This window comes from Coenobita brevimanus, unplaced genomic scaffold, assembly GCF_032717465.1.
Source record: "Coenobita brevimanus isolate Jiangsu-jjx unplaced genomic scaffold, ASM3271746v2 jjx.HiC_scaffold_2624, whole genome shotgun sequence".
Lineage (NCBI taxonomy): Eukaryota > Metazoa > Arthropoda > Malacostraca > Decapoda > Coenobitidae > Coenobita > Coenobita brevimanus.
In genome coordinates, this window is record NW_027643570.1 from 138,521 (window position 1) to 159,644 (window position 21,124).

At 44.3% G+C, this 21,124-nt stretch overlaps 1 protein-coding gene across 1 annotated transcript in view; it reads left to right on the plus strand.

Moving 5' to 3' along the window:
- LOC145389933 (putative neural-cadherin 2) overlaps positions 1 to 20,749 on the plus strand; it is a 53,419-nt gene extending 32,670 nt beyond the window's left edge. The window contains exons 12-13 of the mRNA XM_080265045.1: positions 16 to 35; positions 20,619 to 20,749. Of these exons, the coding sequence (XP_080121171.1) occupies positions 16 to 35; positions 20,619 to 20,749 (151 nt within the window). The remainder of the gene's footprint in view (positions 1 to 15; positions 36 to 20,618) is intronic.
- Positions 20,750 to 21,124: the final 375 nt, after the last annotated feature.

Consider the following 21,124-nt stretch of genomic DNA (forward strand, 5'->3'; position numbering starts at 1 on the left):
CTTTTTACCCATCAGCTTGCAGCAACTGCTGGGAAGTAATTAGCTGGTTTTGGCACTTGGTTTAGCTTGCAGTCCGTAGGAAACATTGGCTGTACCATGGCCAACATCAATATGGGGATTCCTTGAGAGGAAACAGTGCAGAGTTTTAATGAATGTATGTATATATTTCCCTACCTGTCAACAAGTGGGTTGGTGGAGGGTTAGTGCCCCTCCCATTAAAACAACTAAAAGACAAATGGCCATCCCTAACAGGACTATGGTGTCTGGCTACAGATAGAGAGATACAGTATATAGATAGAAATATTTATGGTTGTCAGCTAGTACACACAAGTATATGTTGGGTTAAAGACTGGTAGTGAACTGTAACTTAGATAAGGTCATCAGTTTGGGATATCAGTGAAATGCGTAGAAATAATAATTAATTTGTTGTTCTCAGGTTGACCTCTACATGGACCTCTAGAGACCCTGAGTTGTGCATCCTGTCTGAGCTGTGGCACCACATAAGTCACTCTGTCAAGTATGTTGGATGAGGCAGGCAATCTGCACTGTCTATCTGTCCATCTATCTATCTACCCATCTATCTGTCTGTCAGTCTATCTATATATCTATCTACCTATAACCAGACTCTTTAATCCTGTAAGGGGTGGCCACAAACAAATTCCCTGCATGTTGCCTTGTCCTCTGCTATTTTGTTGCCCTTCTCCCAACGTACACCCAGCTCTCCTATACCTCTCTACTCTATTCCTACACATCATCCTTAGTCTTCTCTGCCCTCTCATCCCCTCCACCTCACTCACTTACACTTTCCTAGTTAGTCTCTCACTCCATCACATGGCCAGACCACCTCAGTGTATATCTCCTAACATTATCACATCCACATCACATCACTCCTTCATTTCTGTTGCATGTCAGTATTAGCCACTCTTTTAACAGCTTAGCCTTTATATTATTTCTTTCTATAACATTCCAGATTTGGTGCTAGGAAATGCTGTTGATTTTTTTTTTAACCTACAAATAACTGGAGTCAAAAAAAGAATATATTGCCTGATTTTAGTGTTAGATTTATCCTAATTTAGACCTGCATTTGAGTATTCAGTGACAAGCATGTTCCTCATATTTTAATTTATCCCTCCAGTGAAGTATTTTATTTATTCTTGTTACATCTAATTGATTTTATGCAGCATCAGGGAGACCTCATTTAGGGAAGGAGTAATTGAACGTTATATACAGTATGACCTCTCCAGTTCTAACTCCATCTTGTGCAGTGCTTGTGATAAGTGGGTGCATAAGAGATGAAGTGGTATTAGAGGTAGACTGCAAGGTAATGTTGATTTCATGTGTGTGGTGTGTTGGGGAGATCATTTAAGATTGTCAGGTTGAAAGTATTGATCATGCTAGTGAGTCTCTTGAGTATATGGAAGAGTTTTGTCATTTGGGGCACCTGTTATGTGCTGGAGGTGGGGCTGGAGACAGCTCTGTGGCCAGAGTGAGGAGTGGTTGGAAGAAGTTCAGGGAGCTATTACCTCTCCTGACATTGAGAGGGTTCTCCTTTCATTGCTAAAGGACCTTTGTATGCAGCATGCATTAGGAGTGTAATGCTATATGGTAATGAGACCTGGGCAGTAAAGGAAGATGAGATCTGTAGGCTCATATGTACAGAAATGACAGTGATTAAAAGGATGTATAGTGTGTCCTTGAACATGAGGCCTGAGGGGCTGGTTCGTGATTGAAGAGTTGAGAGAAAGGCTGGGAGTGGAGTGTATTGGTGTTGTGGTGATGAGGGGTAGATTGAGATGGTTTGGGCATGTGGAGAGGATGGAGGATGACAGTTGGGTGTGGAAAGTGAGAAGTGTGAATGTCGGGAATTGGGTTGTGAGAGGCAGACTGTCACACTTATAATAGCACTTCAGTTAACTGAGGAGGGAAGTACCACTCTTAAGGTACAAAATTCTACAAATGCCGGTAGTACACAATATTACTGCTACTCTGCCTTTTAGAAGGAAATTAATGTATTTCAGACTTCATGGCATCCGACAAATTCTCATCTACTCCATACATTCTTAATCCTATCCACAATCCTTGTCTATCCACCCTGTCATATGCTTTCTCCAAATCCATGAAGGCTGCATACAACTTTTTTCTCTTCCCTGGAAACTTTTCCACTAAAGATCTAAGATGAATATCTGATCTACACAACTGCTTCCCTTCCTAAAACTTCCCTGTTGTTCTCCTAGTAATTCCTCTGTTATTTCTCAAACTCTGTCAATAAGTATCCTACCATATACTTCTCCTCTTTCCACACTAAGAAGACGAATTCCCCTACGATTACCATATACTTCTTTTTCTCCTTTTCCTTTGTACAAGGGAATAATTATACCTGACTTCCAGTCCTCCGGGACTCTACTTTCCTCCCAGGCCAGTCTTCACATCTTCCACATCCATTCTACTACTGTCTCTCCCCCATGCTTCAACATTTCACCACATACTCCATTAATTCCTGAGGCTTTCCCCATTTTGACTTTCTTCATTGCTTCCACAACTGCCATCCTACTGATTTCTTCCTCTCTTCTCACATCCCTCTGTCTCCCAGCCATTCCCCAGCCAATTACACTCCTATTACTTTCATTCTCTATGTTCAACAGTTCCTTAAAGTGTTCTCTCCATCTGCTCACTTTTTCTCCCTTCTCAACTAGTAATCTACCATTTTATCTTTCACTCCCCAGCTATCTTCTTTAACACCCTGTCCAACTCTCTTTACCTCTTTCAAGAACATTATCTTACATTCCCTCCACTTTACACTCAATTCCTTTCAGATCTCTCATCCACTCTTTTCTTACTTTCTCTTACTAATCTTTTCACCTTTCCCTTCCTCTCTACATATAACTCTTTCTTCCATCTCACAACTTCATCCACACCCCTGTTTCTCATCCACTCACCATATGCTTTCTTCTTTTGTGCCACAGCCTGTGTCACCTCTTCATTCCACTATGCTGTTCCTTGCACCCCCTTTCGTATTCTCTTCACCCCACGCACCACTTCACCTGCTGCACAGATTCCTTCTGTGAATATCTTGCACACACCTTCCACGTCCCCCATCTGCCGCAATCCATATTTACCCAATCGCTCCTCGTCTTCTCTCATATATTCTGTCTTTTCCCATCCTCTTGTAACCTTTCCACTCTCCTTGTATGTACTCCTACCTCCTACCCTTCCCTTCTTCTATTCCTCCATTTCATTTGGACCTTGATCCTCGAAATAGAAACTATTCAAGCTTTGCAAGTTGTCAGCTCCAATTATTCTTTTGCAAGTACAAAGGAAGGAAGGACACAAGTCAAGAGTGAGAGCCGTGGAAATAAGTTATTTAAGAGGAGCCTGTGGAGTCACATGGAGAGACAGGCTGACGAATGAGGATATAAAGGAGCGTTGTGGTGTGGATGTGGATGTGATAGGAAGCGTTATGAGGAACACACTGAGGTGGTTTGGCCATGTGGAGAGGATGGAGGGTCAAAGACTGACGAAGAGAGTGTATGTGAGTGAGGTGGAGGGGGAAAGAGGGAGGGGGAGGCCGAGGATGAGATGGAGAGATGGGGTGGAGAGGTATATGAGAGAGGGGGGTGTGAGTTGGGAGCAGGGGAGTGAAATGGCGGGGGACAGGGCGACTTGGAGGCGATTTGTTTGTGGCCACCCCAAACGGGATTGAGGCGTCTGGCAATAGATAGATAGATAGATAGAAGTACAAATGATTATGCTGAGCGATTCATTTCAATGTTTCCAGAGTCAGGCATAGCAAAAAAACAACAAACAAGAAGAGACAAAGGTGAAATATTGCATTCAGTGTGGTATTGCACCATACCTAAGGAACTGTGATAAATTGATGTGGTTCATTGTATTAATATAATTTTTTAAGTGCCAGCATTTTTTCACATTTGCTAAACAAAATTAGATTTGCAAGTAATGACCAAATTTAGCACTAGATTCCTTACACTCAAAGAAAGACAGCAATAATTAAGTTGTGTATATTATTTAATTGTATACATTTTTCTGGAGAGTAATAGAAAAAATTTAAAGAAACTAAATTATTGCTCACAGCCCGTGTACCACTGAAAGTAAATATTAAGCCAAAGTCATAACATTGATGGAACACCGCCAGTGTGTTGCATATACAGTACCATGTGCCTCTCAAGTTCCTACCAACCCACCACAGCTCCTTGACAGATAGTTGCTGTCTCGGTCTTTGTGTCAGGCTTGATTCTAACCACAGTGATATAATACTGTATTAGGGTCTAATTATTTCATGTGTTTTGGTTCAAGCATTATACCATTTAAGACAGGTCACCTTTGTAAATACCAGCAAATATTTATGCCTGTGAGGTGGAGTCAGGATTCTGGAAGCTTAAATGGTGAGAGAATGAGAGTGTGGCCCATTTAACAGGGCTGCTGGTTCTCTTGTTTTGTTTTGTTTTTGTTTTTAACCCTACCTCACCCCATCCTTAGATGGGAAAAGAGGTTTGGGTGATGATTATAATTATGTTGTTTGTGTGTGAGGTGTGGAGTGATGATGATGACAGTGATGAAGACAATAATGATGATGATGATGATGATGGTAATCATCATCATCATTCATCTTCATCATTTGGAACTCCTTTCCCACCCTAGGGCAGGGTGAGGAGCAGCAGTGTCCAGACAGCCCAAATTTGCCAAATCCAATGGGCCATGTTTCCATTCACTCATCATTCGTGCCCTGGGAATCCTGGCTCTCTCAGATATGCCAAAAACATTCACCACGTTCTGTAGCTTCACATTAACGTATCCGATAGAGTCAATCCAGATGCTGCCATGTTAAAACGGGGTGCCAAATCCCTGAGCATGCACCTCTCCTCACAACATTCGTCCAGCCAGCTCGATCTCACGTCAGTTCCCTAGCCTCACCGATTTCCAAACCTCTCTTCCTCATACACTCATCCACCATATCTCTCCACCTTCTCCTTGGCCTACCTTGCCTCCTTCCTCCTTCAGAGTCGCTCAGATATACCTTTTTCACCACTCTATTGTTATCCATTCTCTCCACACGACCATACCATCTCAGTACACTCTCTTCGATTCTGGTGTCCACAGATTTCCTCACTCCACATCTTTCACGAATCACATTACTTCGTATCCTGTCCAATCTCTGTACACCACATACGTTCCTTAGCAGTCCCATCTCCACTGCTCTCACTCTTAACTTTTCATTTTCATGCCACACCATAGTCTCACACACTCTTTCATGTAAGCCTCGTGCAGCTGCAGCACTCAAGCCTCTGTTTCTTGTCAAGGCCTTCATTACACCAGCTACTCTCTTTCCTTGTGTCACTTTACTTTCAACTTCTTTTGCACATTTTCCTCTCTTTTCTATCACTACAGTGCTCGTCAGAAGTATGGGGCGCCCTGCGTCCCTCCTGAGAAACAAACCTTTCAACATTGAAAAAACATATAAATAATGCATTTTATTTACCTTTAGTGCTTCGTAGGGTAGCCTTTATGTTTCTTCACGGACCTGAGACATCTTGGAAATGAAAGGACGAGGCTCCTGAGGTGCTGGAGGGGTATTTTGTCCCAGGAGTCACGAATGGCGGCTTCCAGCTTATCAGAGAGCTCACGTCCTTCCCTTGGAGACTCTTCTTTACGAGGTACCAGAGGTTTTCAATCGGGTTGAGGTCTGGGCTATTTCCTGGCCAGTCTGTCATGAATGATACCTCGCAGTCACGAAGTCAATTGGTGACCGATTTGGCCTTGTGAGCAGGTGCACTGTCCTGCTGAAACACTCGTGCACCTGTTAGCTCGAAGGAGTCTGGTAAATGATCACACAGAAGCTCCAGGTAAACATCCTGATTCACTCTGAGGTTCTTGGGAAGTACAACAAGCTTCCCCAAACCCTTCCCTGAGAAACAACCCCATACCATGAGTGAATCAGGATGTTTAACTGTGCTTTCTACATACCGTGGGTCAAGTGGGTCACTACCTTTGCATGCTCCTCTGTTACAGGTAACACTAAATGTTGCCTCATCAGACCACAACACTGACAACCGTTGCTCCTCACCCCAATTTAGATATTTAATAGCAAAGGCAAGCCTACGAATTCTCTGGCTGCTAGAGAGAAGGCTTTTTCACAGGCCTGTGACTTGTGTAACCAAGCTCATGCACCCTACGAGACACTGTTCTCACTGACACCTCACCAAACACTTCTGGGTTGCTCTCCTTAATTTTCCTTGCACTCACACAAGGATTAAACTCCACTGCACGTTTTAAAACATTAACAGACCTTGGGGAAGTTTTCCTAGGCCTACCAGACCTCGGTTTCTTTGTGGGAACTTCGCCACTGTTTTCCTCCCAAAACCGCGCACACCAACGACGCACTGTCGATCGTGCCACACCAACTAATTCACTAATTTCCTTTGTGTGGTGGCCTGCCTCCTTTAGAGCAATGATCTGGGATATGATTTCACTCGATAGTTCACGGGTAGGTGCCATAACAAAGTTTTGAAGGCCAAAACACTGCGGGACACTCGGTAAAAAATGGCGCAATTTGAGAGGGACACTCGGCGGAGTTCCTCTCTCTCAGGCAGCCCGTGGGCGACTGAGGCGGGAACCAACCAGCGCGTCAGAAGGCCTCAGGCTACCGTGACGTCATGCTCGGAGCTCAAACTTATGGCTCAATTCTTACCCCCAAAAATGGGTGATTCTTTTTGGGCCATAAGTATTGCGCGCCCGGCGGACAACGCTGAATACTTCTGACGAGCACTGTATACCGAGGTATTTGAACACTTCACCAATTCTAGTCTCTCTCCATTCACTGTAACATCACACTGGGAGTCACCTTCTCTCTTAATAACCATCACTTTACTCTTTTGTACATTTACTCTCAAGGCACAATGCTCTCAGACATCAATAAAACACTGCACTAGTCTGCTGTGTTCTTGTCCGGTATTTGCAAGTAGTACTGCGTCATCAGCATACAACAAATTTGAGATATTCCATCCATCACCATTCATTACCAACGCCATCCCTCTTTCCATTACTCATGTTTTTACTTCTCTCATCACCCCATCCATGTATATATATATTGAACAACCATGGAGACATCACACAACCTTGTTGCATGCCCACACCAATGGTGAACCATTCACTTAGATGCCCATTAACCCTTACTCATGCTTCACTACCATCATAAAAACTCTTGACGGCACCTAGCAGCTTACCATCTACACTGTACACATGCAAAACTTTCCACAATCCTTCTCTGTCTACTTTGTCATATGCTTTTTCCAGATCCACAAATGTCATAAACACCTTATGGTCCTTCTCACAAGCCTTCTCTGCTATCTGTCTCACTGCAGATATTTGATCCACACATCCTCTGCCACTCCTAAAGCCACTCTGTTCATCACTGACTAGGACTTCTGATATCTCTCTTACTTTCCCTATAAACTGGAAAGTTTCCTGACATGCTGAAATTGGCCAAAGCCATTCCAGTTTTTAAATCTGGTGATCGTAAGCTGTTAAGCAATAATCGCCCTATCTCAGTCCTGCCAGCAATCAGTAAGATAAGAGAGAAATTGGTTTATGGTAGGTTAATTCAGTTTTGCACCAACAACAATATTATCACTGATTCACAATTTGGATTTAGGGGAAAATTGTCTACCGAGAGTGCTTTGCTGTCATTCACCAAGGACATGCTGACTTCATTTGATGAAAATAAATTTACCATGGGTGTATTTCTAGATCTGGCTAAGGCATTTGATACTGTAAATCACTCTGTATTACTAAAGAAGCTTGACCACTGTGGTATACGAGGCACTTCAAATCAATGGTTTGCTTCCTACTTAGCCAATCGCAAACAGTTTGTGCAATACAAACAGTGCCAGTCTATCTGTATGCCAGTAGAATCTGGAGTTCCCCAGGGGTCGGTCTTAGGACCACTCTTGTTTATTTTGTACATGAATGACATCGTGTACGCTACCTCACATATGAAGCCAGTACTATTTGCTGATGATAGTACCTTTTATGCCAGCCACCAAAATCTCAATGAACTAACAAATGTTGTAAATAGCAGCCTAACAGATATTAAAAAATAGATAACAAGCAACAAACTCACATAGGCAAATCTCATTGAATTATATTTAGAAGGACACAAAGCATTGCAAATCAACCCAACATCTACATAGGTGCCCAGTCAATTGAAAGAGTGGACAGTATAAAATTCCTTGGTGTTATAATTGATGAACGTTTGTCATGGCATTTACATATCCAGTATCTCCATACAAAGATTAGCAAACAGTGTGGGATCATGTACCAAATTCATGATCAACTAACAACACAGTCTTTTAAGCTCATTTATTACTGGCTGATTTTTCCTTTATTGTTTTATTGTAACAATGTATGGAGTGGTGCTCATAAGACACAATTCTATCTATCTATCTATCTATAGCCCGACGCCCTAATCCCACAAAGGGTGGCCGCAGACAAAACACCTCCAAGTCACTCTGTCACCCACCATTTGATTACCCTCCCCCAACTCACCCCCTCCCTCATATACCTCTCAACTCCATCCCTCCACCTCATCCTTGGTCTACCCCTCCCTCTCCCTCCCTCCACCTCACCTACATACACCCTCTTAGTCAGTCTTTCATTCTCCATTCTCTCCATAAGTTCAAACCACCTCAGTGTATTTCTCCTAATCTTCTCAACCACATCCACATCCACCCCACAACGTTCCTTCACTTCTTCATTCGTCAACCTGTCCCTCCACTTCATTCCACATGCTCCTCTCAAGTAACTCAATTAAACCGCTTATTTATAGCCCAAAAGAAATCGGTCCGTATAATGGAAAACTTACGCAATTATGACCACACTAATCCATCTTTCAACAAATTGGGTATCCTAAAATTGCTTGATATAAAGTCCTACTGCACTGCTCTGTTTGTTTACAAGTCTTTGCACAACCTATCATTTAACAGTTACTTCGATTTGAATATGAATGATCGGTATAATCTCCGAAATAACTGTAATCTAAAAATACCAGTCATGGCTTCAACCCAGTCCCAGTCACATATCACTTATCAGGGACCCAAAGTTTGGAATGGTATCCCAATGGCCATTGAGGAACTAAGCGAGGCTGTATCTTTCAAATCTTCTTATAAATCTTACTTGCTATCAATGTACTAATTCTTCAAATTAGTTGACTTTCATTGTTATTATTATTATTGTTGTTGTTGTAGTTATTCTTATTATGACCATTATTACTGGTATTAATATAAAAGTTACTGCGTGACAGTATTGTGATACCAACTCTAACGTACGGAAGTGAAGCTTGGACGTTGTTGGAAGGACACAAGTCAAGAGTGAGAGCAGTGGAAATGAGTTATTTAAGAGGAGCCTGTGGAGTCACATGGAGAGACAGGCTGACGAATGAGGATATAAAGGAGCGTTGTGGTGTTGACGTGGATGTGATAGGAAGCGTTATGAGGAACACACTGAGGTGGTTTGGCCATGTGGAGAGGATGGAGGGTGAAAGACTGACAAAGAGGGTGTATGTGAGTGAGGTGGAGGGAAAGAGGGAGGGGAAGCCGAGGATGAGATGGGGGGATGGGGTGGAGAGGTATATGAGAGAGGGGGGTGAGAGCTGGGAGCAGGGGAGTGAAATGGCGGGGGACAGGGCGACTTGGAGGCGATTTGTTTGTGGCCACCCCAAACGGGATTGAGGCGTCTGGCAATAGATAGATAGATAGACCTCCGTTTTGTTGTAGTGCTATCTTGTATATACCCTTTATTCTATCTATCTATCTATATACCTAGGCTGCTTCCCCCAAGGAAAGGGAGGTAGCCGAGACAGGACGACACACTCCCCATTTACTCATCCATTCAAACACATTCATTCGCATCTTAGCCCCAAAGGAAGAACGGACAGATCCTCACCGCACCACACCGCACAAGGGTCAACTGCGCAATGCAATCAGTGACATCCTCAGCAGGGCCTGACAGCAGAGCTGGTTTACCCCTGCCACATCATATCAGACCCATCCCCTTACCCGCACCTGACCTGACTAGCTGATCAGACCAAATGCGGGAGAGTATCCCCTCAGGGCTGCGTCATCACTTATTCATTCACAATTTCTCTCCATTTATTTCTGTCACGCACAGCCACTCTTCCTTGCTATCCCTCTCGCATCCAGTGCTCTCTTCACACTGTCCATCCATCCTATTCGTGGTCTTCCTCTCAGCCTTACACCTCTCACATCAGATCTAGTTATCTTTTTCACCAATCGCTCATTATCCATTCTCTCCATATGCCCAAACCATCGCAACACCCTCTGCTCAACTCTACCAGCCATCTCCCGAACAACTCCAGTTCTCCTTCGCACTTCATCATTTCGCACTCGATCCATACGCGTCACTCCACACATACTCCTCAGACACCTCATCTCCATTACATTCAAACTTTTCCTCTCTGCTACACCCATATTCCATGTTTCAGCCCCATATAACGCAGTCAGTACCACAACACCCTCATACAACCTTCTCTTTACATCCATTCTAAGCGAACGACATCTAAACACTTTTTTCATTCCTCCCAGCACCTTTCCTATTTCATTTATTCTAAACTTCACTTCTGCATCTATTCTTCCATCCACAGCAACATGTGACCCTAGATATTTAAAACACTCCACCTCCTCAAGCAACTCACCATTCAAAACTATATTCATCCCCCTACCATCTATCAACTTCGTACACTTCATCACTCTACTCTTATTCTCATTTACTTTCAATTTCCTCCTTTCACATACCCTTCCAAACTCCTCTACTAACTGTCTCAATCTCTCCTCTGAATCAGTCACCAGTGCAGTATCATCTGCAAACAGCAGCTGCTTCAGATTCCACTCTCCACCATCAACATTCACCAGACTCAGACCTCCACCTAAAACTCTTCCATTCACCTCCCTTACAACACCATCCATGTAAATATTAAACAACCAAGGCGACATCACATCCCTGTCGCAGCCCCACTCTCATGGGAAGCCAATCACTCACAGCATTTCCCACTCTTACACACGCTCTACTATTTACATTAAAACTTTTCACCCCTTTTAGTAACCTACCATCAAGTCCATACAATCTTAAAACAGTCCACAAAGCCTCCCTATCAATTCTATCATTCGCTTTTCCTAAATACATAAATGCCCAAAACACATCCTTGCCTTTCGCTAAATACTTTTCACACACTTGTCTCACAGCAAACACCTGATCAATGCATCCCCTCCCTCTCCTAAAGCCACACTGCTCATCACCAATCACTCCATCTGTACCCTCTCTAACTCTCATAATTAACACTCTACCATACACCTTACCTACAACACTTAACAGACTTATACCCCTAAAGCTAGTACATTCATACTTATCACCCTTGCCTTTATACAACGGGACCACACAAGCACTTGCCCAGTCAATTGGCACCATACCTTTCTCAGAGCACACATCCCTAACCAGTCAACAATAGTCACTCCACCACCCTTCAGGCATTCCACAGCACACCCATCCATACCTGCAGCTTTCCCTATTTTCATCTTCTTTACTGCCTTCTCCACTTCCTCCTTCGTGATCAAAGAATCATTCAACTCTCCCAACACATTTATTCCTTGCACCCTTCCATCTGCCACAATCTCAGCCACCCTTTCCTCCTCTACATTTAACAGTCTTTCAAAATACTCTGCCCATCTCTTCCTTACTGCATCCATCTCAATTAACATCCTTCCATCCTCTGCTTTTACTCGTTCTTCCTTCCCAGACTCTCCCTTTCGCACCCTTTTCACCTTCCAAAACATTTTCTTATTCTGTTGAAAATTCTCTGTCAGCCGCCTACCCCACCTCTCATCTGCTGCCACTTTAGCATCACGCACAGCCCTTCTCGCTCTATTCCTCTTTTCCTTATACCTTTCATATGACATCTCATCCTTCCTCTGCAGCCACACTTCATATGCACGTCTCTTCTCAGCCACATCCATAATTACTTCCTCGCACCACCATTCACTTCCTTTTCTTACACCACCACCCACACGTCTCACACCACAAACCTCTTCTGCATGCCCCACCACAGCACTCTTAAACAACTGCCATTCCTCCTCCATGCTGCCATTTTCCCGATCTTTCACTGCGTTCCACTCATCTTTCAATTTCTCTTGATACTCTATCTTTTTCTCTCTTTTATCCAGCTCACTCACTTTCAAAACCTCCCTGCCACACCTAACCCTCCTAGCTCTCACCCATCTCTTATCTACTCTTAACTTTCCCTCCACCAGGTAGTGGTCAGACATACCTCCACCCTCTCCTCTCAGAACTCTCACATCCAACAATCTTCCTATTACATTCCTAGACACAACCACATAGTCCATCAGTGCTCAATCAACAACCCTTCCACCCTCCTGTCTCACCCATGTATACTTATAAATATCTTTCTTCTCAAACAGCGTATTCCCAATCACCATCTCTCACTCAACACACATTGCTATCATTCGTTCCCCATTTTCATTTCTTCCAGGCACACCATTCATACCAACTACACCTTCAGCTGCTACATTTCCCACTCTAGCATTCAGATCACCCATCATTACCACATTCACATTCGCTCCAAAACTCTGCAGACACTGATCAACATCATTCCAGAAAGACTCCCTCTATTCTTCATCCCTTTCACTACCAGGCCCATATGCACTCACAAACACCCACAACTCACGTTCAAATTTCGCTTTCACCCACATCAGTCTCGATGACACCTCCTTCCATTCAATCACACACTGCTGTACTTCCGGACTCACTAACAAGGTCACACCTTCTCTTGCCCTTCCTCTATCAACACCTGACAATCTTCCATTCACACTTCCAAACATAGACTCACCCTTCCCTTTCATCTTCGTTTCACTCAAAGCTAACACATCCAACTTTCTTCTCACAAACATTCTCCCAATCTCCTCCCCTTTAGCCTCAATCGTACTACAGCCAAGCACGTTCATAGACCCAATCTTCAGGGTTCGGGGATAACTCCATCCCCCATCCCTTTCTCTGGCCTGTCTCTTTTTAGGAACTAAAAAACAGAGGAGGGGGTCCCTAGTCCCCTCACCCTGCCCCTTTTAGTCGCCTTTTACGTCACGAAGGGAATATGATGGCAGTATTCTTCCTAACACAACCTGGCCGCAGAGTAGTAGTACCACCCCCTAGTGCGGCCAGATTGTGTCCCCCCCGCCACAAGGGGGGGCACTGATACACACAGCCACTGATACACGCAGGCACAAATACACACAGGCACTGATACACACAGGCACTGATACATACAGGCACTGATACACACAGGCACTGATACACACGGGCACTGATACACACAGCCACTGATACACACAGGCACTGATACCCACAGGGAATGATACACACAGGCACCGATACACACATGCACTGATACACGCAGGCACAAATACACACAGGCACTGATACACACAGGCACTGATACACACAGGCACTGATAGACGCAGGCATTGATACACACTGGTACTGATACATGCAGGCACTGATACAAACAGGCACTGATACACACAGGCACTGATACATGCAGGCAATGATACACACAGGCACTGATACACACAGGCACTGATACACACAGGCACTGATACACGCAGGCACAAATACACATAGGCACTGATACACACAGGCACTGATACACACAGGCACTGATACACACAGGCACTGATACACAGAGGCACTGATACACTCAGGCACTGATACACGCAAGCACTGATACACACAGGCACTGATACACGGAGGCACTGATACACACAGGCACTGATACATACAGACACAAATCACACAGGCACTGGTACACGCAGGCACTGATACACTCAGGCACTGATACACGCAGGCACTAATAGGCACTGATACACACAGGCACTGATAGACGCAGGCACTGATACACACAGGCACTGATAGACGCAGGCACTGATACACACAGGCACTGATAGACGCAGGCACTGATACACACAGGCACTGATACACACAGGCACTGATACACGCAGGCACTGATACACACAGGCACTGATACAGGCACTAATAGGCACTGATACAAAGAGGCCCTGCTACAGACAGGCACTGAAACACACGGGCACTGATACACACAGGCACTGAAACACACAGGCACTGATACACACAGGCACTGAAACACACAGGCACTGATACACACAGGCCCAAATACACACAGGCACTGATACACACAGGCACTGATACACACAGGCACTGATACACACAGGCACTGATACACACAGCCACTGATTCACACAGGCACTGATACACACAGGCACTGATACACAGAGGCACTGATACACACAGGCACTGATACACACAGGCACTGATACACACAGGCACTGATACACACAGGCACTGATACACTCAGGCACTAATAGGCACTGATACACACTGGCACTGATACACACAGCCACTGATTCACACAGCCACTGATACACACAGGCACTGATACACACTGGCACTGATACACACAGCCACTGATTCACACAGGCACTGATACACACAGGCACTTATACACACTGGCACTGATACACACTGGCACTGATACACACAGGCACTGATACACACAGGCACTGATACACACAGGCACTGATACACACAGCCACTGATACACACAGCCACTGATTCACACAGGCACTGATACACACAGGCACTGATACACACAGACACTGATACACACAGGCACTAATAGGCACTGATACACACTGGCACTGATAGGCACTGATACACACTGGCACTGATACACACAGCCACTGATTCACACAGCCACTGATACACACAGGCACTGATACACACTGGCACTGATACACACAGCCACTGATTCACACAGGCACTGATACACACAGGCACTTATACACACTGGCACTGATACACACTGGCACTGATACACACAGGCACTGATACACACAGGCACTGATACACACAGCCACTTATACACACAGCCACTTATACACACAGCCACTTATACACACAGCCACTGATACACACTGGCACTGATACACACAGGCACTGATACACACAGGCACTGATACACACAGCCACTGATTCACACAGCCACTGATACACACTGGCACTGATACACACAGGCACTGATACACACAGCCACTGATACACACAGCCACTGATACACACTGGCACTGATACACACTGGCACTGATACACACTGGCACTGATACACACAGCCACTGATACATACAGCCACTGATACATACAGCCACTGATACACACTGGCACTGATACACACTGGCACTGATACACACTGGCACTGATACACACAGGCACTGATACACACTGGCACTGATACACACTGGCACTGATTCACACAGGCATTGATACACACAGGCACTGATACACACAGGCTCTGATACACGCAGGCACTGATACACACTGGCACTGATACACACTGGCACTGGTACACACAGCCACTGATACAAGCACACACCGTAGCACACATTACTGCACTTACACACATGCATATCCACGTTAGACACACGCACACACACACACACACACACACACACACACACACACACACACACACAATACTCTCTAATGGATCTTGGTGTGGAAATGTGTTTATGTAACTGGTGGTGTGGGAGGTTGCCGTGGTAACACACAGGACATCGCACCAGTCAAGCAAAGATTTTCTTAACAATATATTTTTGCATAAGGCTGGTTAATATCCTTTTGTTCACACACACACACACACACACACACACACACACACACACACACACACACACACACACACACACACACACACACACACACACACACACTCATTTACTAACATCCATACCCAAACCTCCATTCACACAGGCTCTGTGATCTTGTCCATCCCTCCACACCCTGTATCCCTCCCCGACACAAACACAGGCTCACCTACGTACACACAGACAACTCAACACACACACACACACACACACACACACAAAGGTATACGAGTACACAGAACAGGCGAAACTTGGAATGTGACATCCGTAGACTTTTTTTCCAGGCAGCAAAATTTATTAGCGAATATATAGCCGATCGAAAGTTAGGTTAGGTCACTTTGGGCAGGGTTTGGTCTGATTAGGTAATTTTTGGTTGGGTTGGCTTCAGTTCGACTAGATATAGACGGATTAGGTTAGATTGCTTTAGAATACGTCGGTTTTGATATATTTTGGGTTGGGTTTTATTTTGTTGGGTTAGGTTCGGTTGGATTAGGTCATTTTAGGCTTAACTGGTTGGGTTAGGTCGGGTATGGTATGGTTAAGTGAGACTGGGTAGCATTAGGTAGGGTTAGATGCGGTTAGGCTGCTTCAAAATAGGTTATGTTAAGTATGAGGAGGTTAGGTGAGATTGTGAGGTTAAATACAATTAGTCTGGGTTAGGTGAGGTTAAGCTAGATTAGGTTGGGTTGATTTAAGTTGGATTAGGTCATTCGAGGTTAGGCAGGGTTTAATTCGTATGAGTCTGGGGAAATAGCAGTCAGATAGATTATTTTCTGGTTAGGAGGGCCGATAGGAGGTTAGTGAGGGATGTTAAAGTTATAGGAAGTGAGGAGTGTGTGCAGCAGCACAAACTATTGATTTGTGATATGGTGCTTAAAGAACAAGTGATGAAAAAGAGAACTTATGTACCTAGGAGGAAAATATGGAAGCTGAAAAACCAAGTAGTAAGGGATGTCTTGTATAGTGAGTTGAGGAGAGTGGTGGTTGAACAGGGAGCTGTAGACAGAGGCGTTAATGAACAGTACAGAGCCCTCAAGAACAATTTAATGAGAGTTACTGATGTAACATGTGGCTGGACAAGAGGACCACCAAGACATAAAGTAACTTGGTGGTGGGATGAGGGTGTAGAAGCTGCAATTAAGGAGAAAAGAAGGCTTTTCCGGGAATGGAAGAAGGGTGGTAGCAAAGAGGAATATTTGGCTGCCAAGCGTAAGGCTAGGAGAGAGGTATACAGGGCAAAGTCTGAGTCACAGAGACAATTACTTGATAACCTAAATCATGGGGAAAGGAAAAATATATTTAGGGTGGCAGGTCAGGTGAAGAGGGATAATCGGGATATCATAGGTGAGCAGTGTGTGAAGAATGATGAAGGAAAGGTAGTGGTGAACAGTGAGGTTATTAAAGATGCATGGAGAGAGCATTATAACCGGTTGTTGAATGAGGAGTTTGACTGGGACAGGGAAGGTTTGGAGCCAGCAGATCCAGTGTCTGGCCCTTGGCCTTTGATTGATACTGCTACTGTGAGTGAGGCAATAGGCAGGATGAGGGTGGGGAAGGCAGCAGGTGTGTCTGGGTTGACTGCCGAAATGTTGAAGGCCTCAGGTGATATAGGGGTGAGTTTAGTCACTGACCTGATAAATAGGATTATTTATGAGTGTGTTGTCCCAGATGATTGGCTGAAGAGTGTAATTGTAAATGTGTATAAAGGGAAGGGTGTTGCCCTGGAAAGAGGAAATTATAGAGGTATAAAGCTTTTAGATCAGATAATGAAGGTAATGGAGAGAGTTTTAGAAGGTATGATTAGCGAAAGAGTGAATATTGATGAGATGCAGTTTGGGTTTATGCCAGGTAGGGGGACCACTGATGCCATATTCATTGTTTGACAGCTTCAGGAAAAATATATTGGTAGGAGAAGGGATCTTTATTTTGTTTTTGTTGATTTGGAAAAGGCCTTTGACAGAGTCCCTAGAGAGGTGGTGAAGTGGGCAATGAGAAAGCTTGGCTTGGAGGAGTGGCTGGTTAGGCTGGTTATGGCCATGTATGTGGGTGCTCACACCCAGGTGAGAGTGAATGGAGATTTGAGTGATGAGTTTTCCGTGAATGTTGGTGTGCATCAGGGGTCAGTCTTGAGTCCCATGTTGTTTATCATGGTACTTGAAGCCCTTTCACGTGACTTTAGAAACGGACTCCCGTGGGAGTTGTTGTATGCTGATGATTTGGTGTTGATTGCAGAGAATGAAAGGGAGGGGAGGAAAGGTTTAGGAAGTGGAGAGATGGTATGGGGCAAAAGGGTTTAAGGGTAAATGCAGATAAAACAAAAGTGATGATATCTAGGGTTGGTGGCGATACTGTCAAAGACGAGGGAGAGTGGCCATGTGCAGTTTGCCACAAGGGCGTGGGAAGTAATTCCATCTTGTGCGGTGTGTGTGATAAATGGGTGCATAAGAGATGTAGCGGTATCAGAGGTAGACTACGAGATAATGCTGATTTTATGTGTACGGCGTGCCGGGGTGAGCAGGTGGAGATCGTCAGATGTGAAAGGATTGAACTTGCTGGTGAATCTCTTGAGTCTGTGGAAGAGTGTTGTTATTTGGGAGACATGTTGTGTGCTGGAGGTGGGGCTGGAGGTAGCTCTGTGGCTAGGGTGAGAAGTGGTTGGAAGAAGTTCAGGGAGCTCTTGCCTCTCCTGACATTGAGAGGGCTCTCCCTACATGCTAAGGGGTCTTTGTATGCAGCATGTGTTAGGAGTGTAATGCTGTATGGCAGTGAGACCTGGGCAGTGAAGGAGGAAGACATTCGCCGGCTCAGACGTACAGAAATGACAATGATTAGGTGGATATGCAGTGCGTCCCTGCGTCCAAGGCATGGAGGGGCTGGGTTTACAGTGGAAGAGTTGAGAGGTAGGATGGGACTGGAGTGTATTGGTGTTGTGATGAGGAGAGGTAGATTGAGGTGGTTTGGACATGTGGAGAGGATGGGGGATGATAATTGGGTGAGGGAGGTGAGAAGTGTTAATATTGGGGGTGGGGTTGTGAGGGGTAGACCGAGAAAGACATGGGACGAGGTCATTAAGTGTGACCTTAGGGTTAGGGGACTGAACAGGGAGGCTGCAATGGATCGTGCAGCGTGGAGAGCCGCCATTAGGTGACCAAGGCCGACACATGCAAGCATGTTGGAGCCTTTAAAAACGAAACGAAACTTAAATGATGAAACCAGCAGTAACATAAACATCTGGTGTTCATATTCTTGGAAGCCAGGATATGTTGGATTTACTTAAATGATGCAACCAGTAGAATAGTGCTTCAGCCATGAGGGCTCTACCTGTCCTTTATAAACACAGTATATGATAGGAGAGTGTCATCATAGTGAGAATGGTTAATGCCCACAACATAATTACTTCTTTTCTAATACATGATGATTATTTCAGGTTCTACATTCACAATCTGTTGGTGCTACAGCAACGCATTCATGGATTATTGCTACACATGATGGTGTGGTAGTAACAACACACTGTGACTGCAAAGCTGGTCAAGGTGAAGATTATTTTTGTTTGGATATTATTCATATCAAAACACAAACAATATTATTATGTGGTTTCTATAGTTATTAGACAGTAGTTCAGTATTTGTTTTTATATTCATGATTCTTATCTTACAGTAGTTGGCATTTCTGAACACAAGATCCAATTCTCCACAACAGTTACACATCCTTCCCCTCAACTATCACCTTTTTGGGTGCACCACCACCTGTCCCACCCCTCCATTCATTCAACAATATTTACAAATGCTTCTGTCCCCCACCACAACAACTTTAGTTTCCTGCCAATAACCCGAACCCATGAATCGACAGTACCCATTCTACCCCATTTCAGCCAAATACTCATCCTACTGCACTCTTCCACCTTTTCTAATCTTTTTTACCTTTATTACTACCCATTCTACCTATTCTCCCACCACTACAAGCAGCCAACACCCTGCCACAGGTCTAAAAAATAAAAAATGATTTTTCAAGCTCACCATTCCCACAACACACACACAATCGTAACCCCAACATAACCTTCTCTTCATCTACCATTCTTTTCCTTTCCTGGTACACTTTTTTCTGCACTACACTTCTATTCATTAATCCTACAGCACCTTCCACCCACCATAAATCCAGATTTTGAAAACCCGAACCCAAAATCACCACACCTAACACCAAGCCAGCCACCTCACTTTTCCAATTACCTTATCCACCCATTCATTTCTCCCTTTTATTCCCATTCATCACCTTTTAGCACATTTCCCTACCTCTACATGCACCCATGTCATCAGCTCACAGTCAGCCAAAAGTGCATTTCTAACGTACCACCCCCACACTCCATTTCAATTCTCACTTCCCCCACAAGTTTCTTCTCCCAAACTCCCACCTTATTGGTTACACATTATACCACACCACCTCACCCCCATCCACCCACATTAATTCACAGATGCCTCCTCTTCACTCCATTACAACTTTAGTCTTTTGACAAACCTGAAACAGCAGTCTGATGGCACTTGTCCTCCCTCACTACTCCCAAAAATTAACTTTACATCACCTTTTCTTACTTCCCCACCTTCACACCCACACTACTACTTATTAACACTTTACCCTGCTCTATACTGTTTTTTTTTTTCTTTCTTTTTCTTTTTTTTACTCAATTATCACCAACCCCAGAAGCTCTCTCCCCTTAACTCCCACTTTTTTTACTACAGCATTGAGTGAGTGGATGGTGAGCGCCCTCACCTACCACTAGCATTTCTGACATAATTCTTGAATGTATTTCAGGTGGAACTTCCTCTCATGTAGCAGCCATTCTTTTCTATATTGAAGCTGCAGTACGCATCAGAGGCAAGAAAACTGTGACACAAGAGAAGGCATATTGGTTACGGTACTTCCTCGGGCACTGGGGAAACTAAAGTATGAAGAAGTATCCAGCACAGACTTTACCTCTTCAGCCCGAAAGAAAAGAATATTGGATGATTCTTTGGCCAGCACATCAAAAGAGGTCAGTGGTAAGAGGCAAAGGAGCTACAGTGAAATGGAGCCAAGTGAGGAGGAAATATACCATCTTATGAAATCATTTACTGATAGTGGTGCCCGAAGTGTTATGCTGTCTGTAAAATCGCCCTTTAACAGATCTTTCATTCCAACTGCAGTAAGACTAGCAAATGATCTGCCTGCACCACTAACCAAGCTTAAAAATGACAAAGATATAAGCAGTGACACTGAGGAACTTATTAAATCAGTTCTGCAAGTGAAGGTTGTAATAACTGAGGAACAGGTATCACTGG